The sequence below is a fragment of the Pseudorasbora parva genome, chromosome 25 (assembly GCF_024679245.1).
Source record: "Pseudorasbora parva isolate DD20220531a chromosome 25, ASM2467924v1, whole genome shotgun sequence".
In the NCBI taxonomy this organism is placed as follows: Eukaryota; Metazoa; Chordata; class Actinopteri; order Cypriniformes; family Gobionidae; genus Pseudorasbora; species Pseudorasbora parva.
This window is the reverse complement of record NC_090196.1, coordinates 7922488-7940225: the sequence shown is the minus strand read 5'-3', so window position 1 is coordinate 7940225 and position 17738 is coordinate 7922488. Positions and strand designations below refer to the sequence as shown.

The 17738-nt window shown below is 39.4% G+C and overlaps 1 protein-coding gene across 1 annotated transcript in view; it reads right to left on the bottom strand.

Moving 5' to 3' along the window:
• Window positions 1–17738, bottom strand: part of si:dkeyp-19e1.3 (USP6 N-terminal-like protein) — a 54353-nt gene that overhangs the window by 7564 nt on the left and 29051 nt on the right. The window contains exons 7-8 of the mRNA XM_067437243.1: window positions 14538–14647; window positions 8662–8710 (exon numbers count right to left, since the gene is read on the bottom strand). Of these exons, the coding sequence (XP_067293344.1) occupies window positions 8662–8710; window positions 14538–14647 (159 nt within the window). The remainder of the gene's footprint in view (window positions 1–8661; window positions 8711–14537; window positions 14648–17738) is intronic.

The following is a 17738-nucleotide window of genomic DNA, read 5'->3' as shown; positions in this document are numbered from 1 at the left end:
AGGGCAAAAATGGTCAAGATACAGTTTTACAGGTCCATTTACAACCCTATAAATTGTCCCTAGGATGTAATGTAATGCTCAGATTTTGCCTTATTTAGAAGGGTCATGAATATTAATGTTGAGCTCTGCTCTGATTGGCTTATTTCAGCAGCTCACACAAGTTTAGTTGTTCAGCAAAGCGGCTCTTTAGTCCTGACAGAACCCAGACCGACTGAATGACAGTTTAAGAAGAAAATCTCAAATGGAGATTGCTAAAATGGAGCTTACTTGTTTATTTATTTTTTCAGATCATCTGCGTGCGCGAGAGACAGAGCTTGCGTGCATATGCTTGCCAGATTGCACATTTAGGTAAAACACTGTATAGTATATGTTTTTTTTTTTTTTACAGAAAAGCTTTGATTAGGGGATTTAAATGACTGAAATCTGGCAACCCCAAGCACAAACGCTCGAAAGAACTTCTTTCCCCCCCGACCAAACCAAAACCAGTGTTTAGTTAAAGTTTTTATTTTTTAAACTACATTTTAGACTCGTCTTTTTTCATCAACGATATTGCATGTTTATATAACATTAGCCACAATGTTGGCTACGCAGTGACTGAGATGTACTCTGAAATAAAAGCATACAAAAACATTATACTTCAATTCTCAAAAATATAAACATATAATTTTTACAAAATGTTTAGAAACCTTGTCAAATGACTTTCGTTTTAACTTATATGGTGAAGAAGGTGACGTTAGCTAAAAGGATCGAGTAAGCGATCTGTAAGCAACTAAACTAATGTAGTATGACATACAATGAGGAAAATAAGTATTTGAACATCCTGCTATTTTACAAGTTCTCCCACTTAGAAATCATGGAGGGGTCTAAAATTGTCATCATAGGTGCATGTCCACTGTGAGAGACATATAGGTCCTTCTCAAAAAATTTGCATATTGTGATAAAGTTCATTATTTTCCATAATGTAATGATAATTTAACTTTCATATATTTTAGATTCATTGCACACCAACTGAAATATTTCAGGTCTTTTATTGTTTTAATACTTAATTCTCTAGATCAGTCAGGTTTCTGGCCTGTCGCTGAGAAACACGGAGTTTGAGCTCCCTCTAAAGATTCTCTATTGGGTTTAGGTCTGGAGACTGGCTAGGCCACGCCAGAACCTTGATATTCTTCCTTCAGAGCCACTCCTTGGTTATCCTGGCTGTGTGCCTCAGGTCATTGTCATTTTTGGAAGACCCAGCCTTGACCCATCTTTAATGCTCTAACTGAGGGAAGGAGGTTGTTCCCCAAAATCTTGCAATACATAGCCCCGGTCATCCTCTCCTTAATACAGTGCAGTTGTCCTGTCCCATGTAAAGAAAAACACCCCCATGCTTCACAGTAGGGATGGTGTTCTTGGGATGGTACTCATCATTCTTCTTCCTCCAAACACATTTAGTGGAATTATGACCAAAAAGTTCTATTTTGGTCTCATCTGACCACATGACTTTCTCCCATGACTCCTCTGGATCATCCAAATGTTTATTGGCAAACTTAAGACAGGCCTTTACATGTGCTGGTTTAAGTAGGGGAACTTTCCGTGCCATGCATGATTTCAAACAACGACGTCTTAATGTATTGATGGAACCATGAGGTATTGACGTGTATTACCAACAGTCACCTTGGAAACGGTGGTCCCAGCTCTTTTCAGGTCATCCTGTCCTCCTCCTGGCTCCTCCTGTGTAGTTCTGGGCTGATTTCTGATCTTTCTTAGGATCATTGAGACCCCACAAGGTGAGATCTTGCATGGAGCCCCAGTCCAAGGGAGATTGACAGTCATGGTTAGCTTCTTCCATTTTCTAATGATTGCTCTAACAGTGGACCTTTTTTCACCAAGCTGCTTGGCAATTTCCCCGTAGCCCTTTCCAGCCTTGTGAAGGTGTACAGTTTTGTCTCTAGTGTCTTTGGACAGCTCTTTGGTCTTCGCCATGTTAGTAGTTGGATTCTTATGCTGCGTTCACACCGCACGCGAATGACGCGATTTGCGCGAGTGATTTACATGTTAAGTCAATGCAGAGACGCGAATAGGCATTCTGCGGCGCGATTCGCGCGAATGAAGCGGCAATGATCACGCGAATTGAGCGTTTTGAACGCGTGATTCGCGCGAACCGTGCGAAACACGCAAATCGCTCAAGTTTAAAAATCTGAACTTTGGCGGATATTCGCGCCACGTTAACCAATGAGGAGCCTGCTTACTGCTGTCACGTGGTAAAGTGACGGATGGGAAACCCATAGGGAAAGCCCGAGTCCAGAGTAATTTAAAAATACTACTGTATTGTGTCACAAAATGTACTTTTAATAGTTTTTCAGGCAAGAATGTAGTTGTTTAAAGCTCAAATATGTGATTTATTTATTAAGAGAGCTCCTATTTGAAAATTTGATCTGGTGTTTTCGGAGGTGTGAGACCCAGGCGATCACCGGAGCTCAGCGCTCCTCAACCCCGGTGAGAGCAGCCTTAACTCGGATCGTCTTTCTGCCGACTGCCGCTGCCTGGCAGAACCCCCTCCCATGACGCGAATTCGCGTCTGTTGTGTAGTGAATGTCACACGCGAATGAGCACTTTTTGTATAAAAAAAACACAGATTTGAGCATTAAACAACAATATTATCGCCTGAAAAGTCTTCAAACTACGTTTTGTCACACATTAACAGTAGTATTTTTTACAGAAAAGAAGTCAAGTGACCCAGCCAAAATGACTAGCAGAAACCCCTCCCATGACGCGAATTCGCGTCTGTTGTGTAGGGAATGTCACACGCAAATGAAGCGAATTTGACGTGCGAATGAAGAGAATGGATTCAAAATGTTCACGCGTCCAACTTCGCGCGAATAGCGCGATTTATTCGCGTCATTCACGTGCGGTGTGAACGCAGCATTACTGATTGTATGGGATGACAGGTGTCTTTATGCAGCTAACGACCTCAAATAGGTGCATCTAATTTAGGATAATAAATGAAGTGGAGGTGGACATTTTAAAGGCAGACTAACTGAGGGTCAGACTAGACTTTAAGGATCAGAAGGACAGACAGGTGTTCAAATACTTATTTGCAGCTGTTTCATACAAATAAATAGTAAAAAACAAAAACATATATTGTGATTTCTGGATTTTTTTTAGATTATGTCTCCCACAGTGGACATGCACCTACGATAACAATTTCAGACCCCTCCATGATTTCCAAGTGGGAGAACTTGCAAAATAGCAGGGTGTTTAAATACTTATTTTCCTCACTCTACATATCTATGGTTGTATTTTGTAATACAAAATAATATTAACCATTGTCATTAGACACACTATTTATTATGTATTATGTAGTGTAGACACACTATGTATTGTACCTGGAGTTTCCTATTGTTACTGTACTAGCATCTTGCATTATCTAGACAATGCTCTCTCTCTAAGAAACTTTCAATTTAATCAGACATTTTTTATACAGTCAATAAGTGGATAAATCACTATTTACTGCTTGCAGGAATATAGTTGGAATTGCCCCTTTCTTCAGTTTTAGACGCTGAGCAAAGCTTGCTTGATATTGTCCCAAGTTAGAAAAACTGTCCGCTGTGAAATGGGCTGAGCAAACGAACTATTTTGAATTAAATTGTTGCGGTATCCGATTATAATAAACATCAACCAGGACTGTTGACATTTTTTATCTGTGGGAAGGGTATGAAAAGTCCTCACGTCCCCTGCACAGCCTGGAACATGACATTTGTATCCATGAGTTGCTGTTTTCGCTCTCCTCGTGTGACGCTTGTTTACCTGCAGAACTCAGATGATTTGGCCGCGCAGTTCCGCCTGACATTAAACATGTTCAGGCATGCAAATGTTGGGGGCGTACATATTAATGACCCCAGCAATTGCGTCACAGTTGGTGTTATGTTGAGATTCACTTATTTTTCAGTGGTGTTTTTCATGCACAAGGTTTACATTAGGAGGCAATGGTGTTTGAGACTCACAGTATGTGATGTCCATGTACTAAACTCTTGTTATTTCACTATGCACCTTTAAAAATATATCAGTCATTGTTTTGTCTAAATACCAGTAATTTTTTTCTAAAGCATGTTTATAAAAGCTACTTAAATGTCTTAATTGAACTAAGGCATAATCTGTAAAACCAGGCTGTAGTTTATTACAGCTTTAATTTTAAATGAATCCAACTTTAAAGGTTATACATTTTCAAACAAAAGGTTATATGCATTATCAACCTTAAACCCACACAAGCACAATTACAAAATTGAAAAAAAAAAAAAATTATAATGTTTTATTTATAACACACTTTTCATTCAGAAGAATCTCAAAGTGCTACATGGGAAAATTACTAAAAACAAGTAAAACTACAGAAAATAATGAAAACAATCAACAAAAAAGTTTCTGAGTTCTGCTTTAAACTGGTCCAGGCTCTGTACTGCTCTCAGCTCACCGGGAAGGTGGTTCCAAAGCCGCAGTGCAGCCGAGCAGAAAGCTTGGTCTCCCATGGTACATAGCCTGGTGGTGGGAACTTGAAGAAGTAGGTGGCCTGAAGATCTGAGGGTGCAGGTGGAGGATTTCAAAGTGATGAGTTCTTGAAGATATGGTGGTGCATGTCCAGTGATGCATTTATGTATGAGCAGGAGGATTTTGTAGTCAATCCGGGATGAAACGGAGCCAGTGCGGTGAGTGTAAAATGGTAACATAACCTCCCTTGAGGAACGTCACATGTAACAGGGAGCAACCTGGACTCACATTCTCCCAGTATAACACGCTCAGTCCTGCCAGAAAGGTAGGACTGAAACCACCAAAGTGCTGCTCCCGATAGTCCAACTGTATTGTGGAGACCAGAAGAATGGTATGGTTCAGGGTGTCAAATGCCGTTTCGGTGCTGTGGGCAGAGCGAAAGCCTGATTGATGGGAACCAATGACTTGGGCAGAACATGGGATGGGATGGTAATCCAAGGTGCAGGTGGACAGCTTAATTTTTTTGATGGTTTCCTCAACGTGGCTCTGCTGAACCTCAGTGAAGTGTGAAAGGAATGGCAATTTCCCGGTTGGGGGGTTGGAGGACAGTGAAGACAGGGAGGAAGAGCATGATATTGAAGAGCGGATGTTATTGACTTAAGATCTAAAAAAAGTCAATGAAGTGGTTACATCAGTCCACTGTGGTTTCAGAGGATGAAGATGTAAGTGCGAAGATAAGCCTTCGCGAAGATAAGCCTTCACGAAGATAAGCCTTTTGATGGTCGCAGAAGCCAAGCTTGTGAACAGTTAGACCAGACTGTTAAAAGTGGCGTTCAAGGACACGGCCCTCAAACTTGACGTCTCATGTCCTGATAGGGGCATGGAGGTCAAAAACACTGCTCAGAGATTTATTATAGTGATCCACCAGTCCATCCACTGTTGCAGATACTGGGTAGTTGATGTTTTGTTGAAGGTCTACATTGATGGAGGTTGGCACTGTCATGGAGTATGGGGGTTTACATTTGAAGACTAAACATTCCATCGAGGTAAGATCAGGCAGTGGTAGGAGAGAAAGTTTCAGTTCATCCCGATGAATGACAGCCAAACCACCTCCACGTCTGGACTTACGGGCGTTTTCTATGTAACCGTAGCCCTGGGGGCAAGCTTCTTTGAGCACTGAGTGGTCTCCTGTTTTGTGCCAAGTTTCCACTAGGCACATGAAGTCCGGTCCTTAATCCAGAATATGGTCGTGGATGAGCAGGGATTTATTGGTGAGGGATTGTGTGTTGAATAATTCCATAGTGGCAGGAGACAGAGCTGATAGTGGAAGTCTCTGTAAGCTCCACAGTACACTGTGGTCCACTCCATGTTTTACATTTCTCCCAGCGCTAGAGGCTCTATTGCTACAACCAATGCGGCAGTGTCCTGATGATGTCGCTGAGGTGCGACGTGCAGCTGAAGACCAGATGGAGGGGATCGTCGCTGTACCATGCAGGAGGTAAACAAAGTTTTTTCAGGCTTTTCTGTGACAATACCGGGGTTGGCGCAGAAGTACATGTTGTCTCATGGCTGAAATGCAAGGTGGAGGAGTGATGCAGCTAAGGCTCAGCAGTTGAGAAGTGGAAGGGACGGTTTCACCAGACCGGGAGTAAACAAACATTCGCCGAGCACTTCTGTGGATGTGACAAAACCGTTGTAGGAGTCCAAGTTCTTGGATGACTGACAAACATGATGGAGCATTGTAGTTGTTTTATTCCATCAGTTGAGTGGCTGAGTAGTTCATTATGCCAGCCACACAAACTTCACATATTTAGTTAACCGCTAGCCACAGAGGCAATATGCAGAGTAAAAGAGGAACTCTGCATCAAACGGCATCCGTGACATGACTAGGGAGATCGAGACCAGGAGAGGTGGATCATTTGGATAGGAGACCAACTGGGAAAACTAGGTTGCTGCTGGTAGAGGTGTTAGTGAGGCCAGCAGGAGGCGCTCACTCTGTGGTCTGTGTGGGTCCTAACACCCCAGTATAGTGATGGGGACACTTTACTGTTAAAGAGCACTGTCCTTCAGATGAGACGTTAAACCGAGGTCCTGATTCTCTGGTCATTAAAATCCCATTGCCCTTCTCGTAAAAAAGTAGGGGTTTAACCCCGGTGTCCTGGCCAAATTCCCTCGATTGGCCCTTAACAATCATGTCGTCTTAATAATCCCCATCCACTGAATTGGCTCTATAACTCTCTCTCCTCTCCACCTATTGCTGGTGTGTGGCGAGCGCACTGGTGCCATTGTACTGTGGCTCCCGTCGCAACATCCAAGTGGAGCTGCACACTGGTGGTGGTTGAGGAGAGACCTCTGCCATGAGTGTAAAGCACTGAGGTATACAGTAGCAAGGTTTTTTCTACATTGAAATTTTTTTGGCGGCCGCCAAAACAAATTTTTGTCCTGCCAAAGCCTTATTTGATGAATTACCCTACTGTGATTTATAAATTGATGTAGATTACTAATGCACGTGAGTGACAGGGCACACGTTAACTGAGTGACAGAAAACGAACAGAGAGCCCACGCGCACACTCTCTGTCTTCAAAACGATCACCATCTGAGCTCTCACTCGCACATATCAATCCAAATCAACTGAACTGACAAAATGGTAAAAGGTCGGAAGACTGACTCATGTTCCGTGTGGCGCGTTCGCTCTGCTGGATGTGAATTGTGCTCAAAAAAAGCACTTCTTTTGACAGACGTTTTGCTCACGCAGCTGACATAAACCATACTTTCAAATAAACGGAAAAATACCCTTATGAAGTGTTTTCTGTGTTGACAAATCTTTGGCATTGTTTTAGCCGTCTGGGTTCACATATAACGCGTCCGCTTTTGTCCGATTCGCGAACTCATTTGAACCGATTCATTTGAATTAACTGATCTGTCCAACACTGAACTCATGAGTCGGTGTGTAATCATTTACTCACAACACCTCTGAAATGAGAATGCAAGAGTGCTATAACCCATTAAAAAAGAGGGGTTAGTAAGAATTAGTTTTAATAATCCACAGTATTTTCATGTATTTATTTTGACCATTTATATTGATAAGGTGTAGTAAATTACCAAAACAACGCAAGTTGTTGATAGCAATAGTTTTATTAAATTGTATATGGTAGAGAATTAAACTATTTGTTATTACATTTTTAATGCTACTTTTTAATAATTGTTGCCAAAATAATTAATCGGTAAACCATGCAAACTGAGTAAAAACGAGGAACTAAAGAAACAAACATCAAGACATCATACATAATGAGATATCAAAATTAGATGAGGTCAGCATCTAATTCAGCAAAATGAAAAAATTTGCATTTATTTTACATTTATTGTCAGTTTTGGGCTCACAGATCACACAGGTAGGTACTTTTACTGTTGGTGTGTGTGCGCATATATGCGTGTGTGTGGATGACCATGTCTGGTCAGCCACCACCGAAGACCATTTCTGACCCAGGAAAAACCCTGAGTACATATGAAAGCACTATATAAATGCCTCATTCATTCATTCATTCATTCATTCATTCATTTATGGTAAACGCCAGAAGGAGCTATGAGCGCTGGTGATGTAAACCGCTATGAAAGCCGTTAGCTGGCTCGCTACACAGACACTTGCTAGTACCAGCCGTTAACAGTCTGGGTCCCAATTATAGCTCTGACTGATTTTACTGGTTACGGGCATTCAGAAAATTGAATTAAAAATAAAAACATGCTATTAAAACTTAAATCAGGTGGAAAAGCGGCGAACAGACAATGCCAGCGTCCTCTCCCCCTCGTTGCTAGGCAAATACTCCATATATCATCCATGCTAACTATTTTTAACATGCAACCATTTGGAACACAATCCTCCTATTTACTTGCATTATACACTATGGATAGTATGCAAATTGGCATGCAGCCATGTCTTTATTCACTGATAAAAATATGTTTTATTTAATTGTTAGGGTCTATAGGGTCATTATATTTAGCTCAACTTAAGAACAATAGAGGTGAATGGAAAGTCGTCATTAGTGTGGTAGTTGTGTGTGTCTGTGTAGGACCCTGTTGACAGGGTGGGACACCGAACTGCCCTTCTTTCCCTCTGCCCTGGTTCATTCAGCACATGCTGTTCTGAGTTACATAACACATTTACGCACAAACATTCAGACTCTGTCAGTCCCTCACCGTGTTGTAGACCGAATAAGCTGCCAGCACATGGAACAGGGCTTGCTGTCTGTAAAGGAAAAAAAACACAGGTCAAAATGGCCTTCAGTTGTTACCAAAAGTAAAGAAGTTCAACAACAAAATTTAAAATATACAATTTGAATGTGGGTTAATGATGTGATGCTAATAGTGGGCCAAAAATTGGGTCAGTGATGTAAAGTTATTATTTTTGAGACTGATTCAAAAATATATTAAACTGGATTTCATACAGACTTGAATGTGACTGTTTTATGATGAACTTGTTTTCAATTTCTGAATTAAAATAAATTTATTATATTTTGTAATATTTTGTAAAAAGTTCAGGTGGTACAATCTTAGTAATAATAAAAAGAGATTTTTCAAAAAAAAACAAAACAAAAAAAAACCTTTCAATAAAAAATAAAACAATTCTGTCATTTTTATTATTTCCTAATAAGCAATACAATACCCCATAATGACAATGTGAAATCATTTAGTTTGAAATCTTTGCAAATATATATATTTTTTAATTAAATAAAATAATAATTAAAAAAAAATCACATGTACATAGGTATTCACAGCCTTTGTGTAGACCAACACAGATCTGGGGAAGGGTACAGAAAAAATTCTTCAGCATTAAATGTCCCAATGAGCACAGTGGCCTCCATCATTCGTAAATAGACGAAGTTTGGAACCACCAGAACTCTTCCTAGATCTGTCTGTCCGGCAAAACAGAGTGATCGGGAGAGAAGGGCCTCATAATTATTATAAGTCAGGAAGGTAACCAAGAACCCGATGGTCACTGACAGAGCTCCAGCATTTATACTCTAGATAATAATCGATTTTATCGATTAGTTGCAGCTCCAGAGATAACAACTTGAGAAAATAACTTTTGCTATGTCGAAATCATAAGAAAGTGAAGTTGTGACCATGAGAAAAGTCGAGATAATGAGAAAATGAAGTTGAGATCACAAGAAAATTAAGTTGTGAGGACGATAACAACTTTTGCTTTGTTGAGGTCATGAGAAAATGAAGTCTTAATAACGAGGAAATGGCTTTTGTTATGTCGAAATCACAGTCGCTATAATGAGAAAACAACAACTTTTGTTGCCAAGATAACGAAAAAAACGTATGCCGAGATTAGGGCTGCACGATTATTTGAAATTGAACCGCAATCGCAATTTGGGTAATGTGTGATTATGAAAGCTTAAAGGCTGCGATTTTGATCAGGAGTAAACGCTGCTCCGTCTGAAAGTCGCTTTGAGTCGCTTATAATGTGCGTTTGAAAAAGCAACAGGAGTCAAACATCTTCACAAACTAGTGAGGCGTTCATAAACCTGTTCAACAAAAGACGTTTAATAACATGTTTTACCTCACTTCATATCGTCAGTCGAGTGTTTGTGAGCTGATGTGGCTTCCCATCCCAGAAGGCAGTGCAAGAGAAGACAATGCTGAATAAAAGTCATATTTTTTTGATATTTTTGGACCAAAATGTAGTGTCGACACTTCAAAAGAGTCTAACAAACCAACTAATGTCACATATGGACTACTTTGATGATGTTTTCATTACCTTCTGGACGTGGACAGCATGTGGGCATACACTTACATTCAAAGGACAGAAAGCCCTCGGACTAAATCTAAAATATCTTAAACTGGTTCTGAGGATCAACGGAGGTCTTACGGGTGTGGAACGACATTGGGGTGAGTCATTAATGAAAGAAATTAATTTTTTGGGTGAACTAACCCTTTAAACAGAATAATCGCAATTATATATTTACCCTAAATCGTGCAGCCCTAGTCGAGATCGCAAGAAAATTAAGTTTCGATAACAAGAAAAATAATCAAGAGCACAAGAAAATTAAGTCGTGAAAACGTGAAAATTAAGTCAAAAAATGTCGCATGTCGCAGCGATAATGAGAGAACTTTTATTATGTCGAAATCACAAGAAAATTAAGTTGTGAGAATGAGAAAACAACTCTTGTTATGTTGTGTGTGGCAAGCAGCGGGGCGAGGGACCGTGAGAATGAGTGCCAGCTGCGTGACACACCAGTCTCTTCTCGCGGCCGAGTGACGGGAGCATAAAAGGAGAAGCAAAGGCAGTGGAAGACGAGAGAGGACCAGGCCTGGATTTTATGTTGTTTTGTTTACGTTCTGTTGTGTGTGTGACGGCAGTCGTCCATGAGGGGCTGTCCGCGTTACTTTCGTTTTGTTTATTTATTTAATTAAAGTTTTTTGAACGTTCGCCTGTTCCCGCCTCCTTCCTTCCATCAAAGAACCTCGTTACATTGTGATTGTGAGAAAATTAAGTTGCGATAATGAGAGAACTTTTGCTATGTTGCAAAGAAAAATATGTTTGCAATAATGAGAAAATTAAGTCGAGATCACAAGAATGCTAAGAAAATAATGAATAGAATAGTCGCGATCATGAGAAAACAATTTTCTTGTGACCTCAACGAAAGATGTTTTCTCATGATCGCGACATAATAAAAGTTAACATTCTTGTGATCTCAACTTCATTTTCTTCATTTTCATTTTCCATTTTGATCGCATTTACAGTTACATTTACGCATTTGGCAGACGCTTTTATCCGAAGTGACTTACATTGCATTCAATGGACACATTTTTACATCATTGTCAGTTCTTGCTTTCCTTGGGAATCGAACCCATGACCTTGGTGTTGCTAGTGCCACACTCTCAGCTACAGCTACAGGAAAGCTATATATGATGGGGCAGTCGTCCATGAGGGGCTGCCCGCGGTTTTACTTTACTTTCTACTTTTTACTTTCGTTTTGTTTATTTATTTTGAATAAAAGTTGTTGAACGTTCGCCGGTTCCCGCCTCCTTCCTTCCCATCTAAGATTCGTTACAGATATATATATATATATATATATATATATATATTAGTGCTGCAACGACGCGTCGACGTCATCGATGACGTCGACTACGGAAATACGTCGACGTTCGTGAAATGCGTCGACGCGTCGTGTCAGACGTTTATCTCGCGTAATGTTGGCTTCTGCTCCTGGTTCTATCACAAAATCCTAGACCGCGAATATCAAAAGTATGGGAATACTTTAAACAGAGGCCAAACAGTGTTTCCCACACATAGACTAATTTGTGGCGGACTGCCACATAATCAATAACGGCCGCCACATATTGATTCGTCATTCATTCATTTTTACGCTAATTAAAAGACGCACGCATATTCGTTTAGCTGCATTTCCTTAAGTTCTCTTTCCGCCCTTTTCCGCGTCTCTTACTCACTCACACACACGCGTTGCATTCGACCGTAAAACAAGTTTTATTGCATTTTGGCGCATTTAGTATGACATAGCTTTTAAAACCTGAGCAGTTGAATAACACAGTTGCGACACGCCTTCATCACGCGGCAGCGCGCGGTCACGGCGCTCATATAATTCTAAACAAACCAGCGCGGTGTCAGTCAGTACAGACCAGTGTTTCCCAACCGGGATCCCGAGCAAAAGTTGCGGGGACGCACTCACACTTCGGTTCATCTCGCATCTTATGACGCATCTTTAATATGGGTTGTAACTTGAAAATAATGCTGTATGTATGTTTCTGTCGAAGGATACACGTGCTGACTCCTCAGGTATACACTACAACAACAACAGCGATAATAAAAGAAAAACGTGGGCAAAACGGTCTCTCTTTGTAAACTTTATAAAACGCATGCGAGTGCTGCTGTACGTCCGAACATGAGCAGTCATTTTCACCGTCATCACCCCCGTGTAGCCAGGAGACTCGAATGAGAAGATCTGTCTTGTGCACTCGTCCCAAAGCGCGCAAATATTGAGTTATCTTTCAAATCCTGTGCTTAAACGGACAAACTCACAAAAAGTATGTCAAAATGTCATAGCCTACTCTATGCCTTAAGTGAACTTTATACAGAAAATACGACGACTATCCGTGGGTCTTAAAGGGGCAGTAGCCTTCACTGCTTTCTGTTTAATGTCAAACAAAAGATAAAGACATCACTCACTGCGCCTGACTGAATAGCTTTTGTAAGTTAAATAAGGATTTTTTTTTTTTTTTAAACAGTTAAATGTGTGGTTATTTGACTTTTGATTACTTCATTCCATTTCTCTACCTAAAAACTAATGTTAGACCTACCTGAAAAGCATTGTTTATTTTGTTCTCATCTTTGCTCAATAGTATTTATTTGTGCTGCTGCTTCTATTTAAGTTATCTGTTCTTATTTTCTTTATTTTCATTTGACAGTAGTCCTTTTTCCCCTGAACATAGCAAATACCGAACTGTACTGAAACGTGAACCTAAAACCGTGATACAAAGCGGTATGTGAGGGGATGCCACAGAATTTTGAAAAATTTCAAAGGGTAAAAAAATAAATCGTTAGATTAGTCGACTAATCGAAAAAATAATCGTTAGATTAGTCGACAGAAAAAATAATCGTTAGTTGCAGCTCTAATATATATATATATATATATATATATATATATATGATCGCAATATAAAAGTTGTTTTCTCATTATCTTGACATAATTTTCTCATGATCTCGACATGACAAAATGTTTTCTCATGATCACAACATAACAAAAGTTAAGTCAGGATAAAGAGAAAAGAGACACATTTTGTTATGTTGCAATCACAAGAAAATTAAGTTGCGATAACGAGAACTTGTTTTGTCACGATCATGAGAAAATTAAGTCAGACAATGAGAAAACAACTTTTGTGTCAAGATCACGAGAAAAAAATTAGTTGTGATAATAAGAAAACATTGTATCATAGAAAATTGTATAATTTACAATTAAAATATAATATAATAAAAAAGCTGTTTTATTTTTAAACAAATCTTTATCTATTTTTACATATTTACCTTTATTTGATCATGAACATTTTTCTTTGTCAGTAACCCAACTACATTTTGAGTAAAATACACTTAGCCCAGCCCAAAATGAACAAGAAACCAGCTCACAGTAGCAGTAAGAGTCCATTCATGCATAAGCCATCACATCCAAAGGAGATGTACATTAATTATTCATAGCATCTGCAGATTTAAAAAGATTTAGCAATGCACAGCAAGACCCTGGGTAACAAGGAAAGCAGAATTGTGACTAGTGTCATGTAGAAAAACTCATGAGTAACACAAACAAACAGCAGATGTGTTAAACGGCACTTCCGCTCTTATATGCCAGGCAGCACTAATACAAATCTAGAAGTCATTGCTCAAAGCTTCCATCCAGCAGATACCCTCCCTGCGCAAAGAGGTTGGTGGTTGATCTACGTCTATTGTGGCTGTGCCACCTATGAAAACCACATGGCAGAAACCCCTTCATGCACTTTTGTCTACACTCATTGTGAGAGACCATTGCAGTTTGCTAAGTAAGTGGGAAGACACTTGAATATCAAATTGACTGAAGGGTTATTGAAAGGGCATCTGGCATACGTTTTGTTACAAAAAAAGCCGTGATTGACTTGTTTAAAAAAAAAAAAGAATTGAAAAGAAATGTTTTTGACATCTGTCCATTCTTAAGAGGATATACAATCCCAAGTGGGTCTTTATGATTGTCCGGCACAAAAGGAAATCATTTTTTTATTCATGACACTGTGGCAAAACTTTAGTTGTTATGGATAACATCAAAGTATATATTTATTCTGGGCATAATGGTAACGAGTCACCGGTTGTGTCATTTCCTGTTAGGCCACTCACAGTAACAGGAAGCTGAACAAAAACGCAGTGAAAAGAGGAAGTTGCTCTTGTTTTGGTTAATGGTTTACAAGGTCTGACACGCGCACACACACACGCACACACAAAAGTACAACGCCAAACAGACCTTGAGTGAAACAAAAGATAAAACTAGATTATGTATGTGCATGTATGAATTCATGCAATATCTTACTTGACCCCAAAGCGTTCCATGAACATGATATGGTTTCTAAAAGTCCTGTTGACATCAAGATCGATCTGCTTAATTTCTGTTGAATACTTCTTGGCTTGTTCCTTCATTTTCTGCAAAAACATGAAAACAAAAATGATTGGAAATAATGGATATGCTGTGAACAATTTTGAGTTGAGGAAACTACAGACTGCTGTTAATGAAAAGAACAGGCAAATAAACATCCTTTCTACAGTTTAACTTGGTGTAATTTTTTTTAAAAGTTTTCCCAAATACTGCCCATCTGCCATTGGTCAGACAAACAGATAGTTGCTGCCCATTGGCTGATCCAAAAAATGACAAATTGAACAGCTCAAACAAACACTTTTGTACATTTTTTAAATGCCTCAGAGCATCAAATGTTCATACAGTTCTCTTTACTAATGGTTATCTGTGAATAATTAAACTGATAGAAAGTTGTTTAATATTTTCACTATAAACTGTTGTTGTACGATCAGATCTGTATTAGGAAAATAACATTATATACATATAGGTTTGGAGCAATACGGCAAAATTGTCATTTGGAGTAAACTACCCTTAAAATGAAATCCACAGTTAAACTTTTAAAGGGGAGGGGGAGGGGCGGGGGGGTCCTTCCGGTTTCTCACAAGTTTCGGAGAGTTTTTTTTATGTATGGGTCAGCTTGACGTTAATAAGAGCGGAAGGTCCTTGTATGGGCCGTACGGGCTCTTCTCCCGGTAGGGTGCGCGCGCGCGCGCGAGAGAGGAAATGCACGCCGTAAACACTCTCAGCTGCAGATCCAGTCGTCCTTATGTCGCGCGCCGCGCTCCACTTTATTCCTATGGGCGACATCAAGAGACTTCAACGCTTCAGCACAGCATTCCGGGAAGGCAGCGCTGCATTTGAACCGATTTGAACGCAGAAATGACGGGAAGCTTCAAAGCATCGCTTCAGTCACGTCTCAAAGTGGATTTCCACGCCACTGCTGTCACAGGACTTCACCAAATCATACCAAAGAAGTGTGTTTTTGACGGAGCGGTCCCAGCGATAAAGGTTCGGTCCTGCTTTGGAAGCAGCCGGTGAGTAAATCTGCTTCAAATGTCTCTGCTATTGGCTATCGTTGCGTGAGTAAACATCAGTAAACGACACGATCGCGTGCTTCGTCATTCAAATGCGCTAACGGTTACTCCATTGCTGTTCTGTATAACGTTACACTAGTCTGACTCTGACGTGTAAAACCGTTTCATTATCTGTAGTAGCTGAGATAGCGATGGGTTTCTCCACGCTTGAGGACGTCACCGCTTTGTTCGCGATCGTCATTCTTTAGCTCCGCCCACACGATACGCCTCCAGGCGCTCGGTTTTTTCCGGAAAGACTCGGTACAGCCTATATTTCTTTTATAAATATGATAAAACTAAAGACTTTTCGGAGATATGAAGGATGCAATACTACTCTATAGGTACTCAAGATTGACATGAGATTGACTGAAACTGAGTGTTTCACCCCCCCTTTAAAGTGGGGGTGAAATGCTGTTTCATGCATACTGAGCTTTTTATATGAGGCGCCACGTAGGATTTAAATCAAACTTCGCTTATCAATACATACATAACACACGTGCATATACACCTATACATTACTCGCATATACATGTATAGTATTGGATGTTCAAAATACATATATGAAATACACGTGCACACTAACATGAAATCCATACCAATACATATAATGTTAGTAATGAATGCATACACACTTGTGAATAACTTGCAAATACATATAAACTTGACGCACGCATAGACCTATAAATACTCGCATATACATATAAACTTCCATGCATATACACCTATAAACACTCGCATACACATATGAACTTCCACCATGCATATACACCTATAAATACTCGCATATACATATACACTCACTGCACGCAGACACACCTACACTCACTCGCACATACATATAAACTCGATGCGCGCGTACACATCCATAAAACACTCGCGCATGCATACAAAATAAAATGTGGATGCATGCTTTAGTTCGATCTCAAAATGGGCGGGCACAAAACGCCCCTTTCCTCTGATTGGTCAACCAAAGATCAAGCCGCGCCATTCTTATCTCCAGAACTCCACTCCGCGCAATCTTCATTTATAGGCCTAGCGCTTCTTACAATACAGATTATTTCAAAGCAGCTTTACAGATAATATAAAAATTAATAGATAGTTTTTTTGGCTTTACCAACAGCTCTAAGATAAAGTTTATTGAGCCATTAAAGTTCTTGATTGAATCACTTTCGTTGTAAAAATCATTAACTCAAGACGCTTAAATTACATCTTTTTAACTGAAAACAGAACAGAAACAAAAATGTTTAATCCGCTCTTGCCGTTCATTTACATGTTTTATAATAAAGCCAGAGATGAATATATATTTCTATATTTATTGCCACCAATTAGCCTCATATATTAATTAGTCAAACAAGGCTACCTTTTTAAAATAGCTATATCTTATTAAATATAGGCATGCCATCTTTTAATTTAAAATCTTAAATTTATTCAATACAATTAGAGTTTGAAACTATATTGTTTCAGCCCAATCTCCTGCGCTGCAAAGGTGGCAATATAGCATCTGAAGTTGCTTATAGATGTATTTACACAATTTAATGCTGAGGGAGTTCTGTACATTCACACAGCAGAGCAAATATATAACCTAATGCAATGACATTAGTTTTATGTTTTATACAAAATGCTTTGAATACAGAAATATGAAATAGAATTACAAGATGAAACGAATATTAAATATTGCCAGTAGGTGGCAGCAAGTCACTGTGTTAATGAATGAGTCATTTTGTTCAGTTGATTCGCTCGAACCGCTGATTCATTCAATAATACAAAGGCTGTATGACTGGTGAGTCACTCAACTGATTTGTTCAAAGACTCGGATTCATTCACGAATTAACTAGGTTACTCTGTGCGCCTTATGTTGCGAGTAGCACAATGATCTGGTTTGCTTTAGAAATTAAGCTGGCAGAAAAAATAAAGCATTGTTTTTATTGGACTGCTGATCACTTCACTACAACATTCTCTCTTTTATCAGTCTGGCGGTTTGATGAGAACAAGATTAAATGTAGTTGCACTAAACTCTGTTAATAATCTGTACAAGGATATATATATATATATATATATATATTCTGTTGCGCAATGCAATAACTGA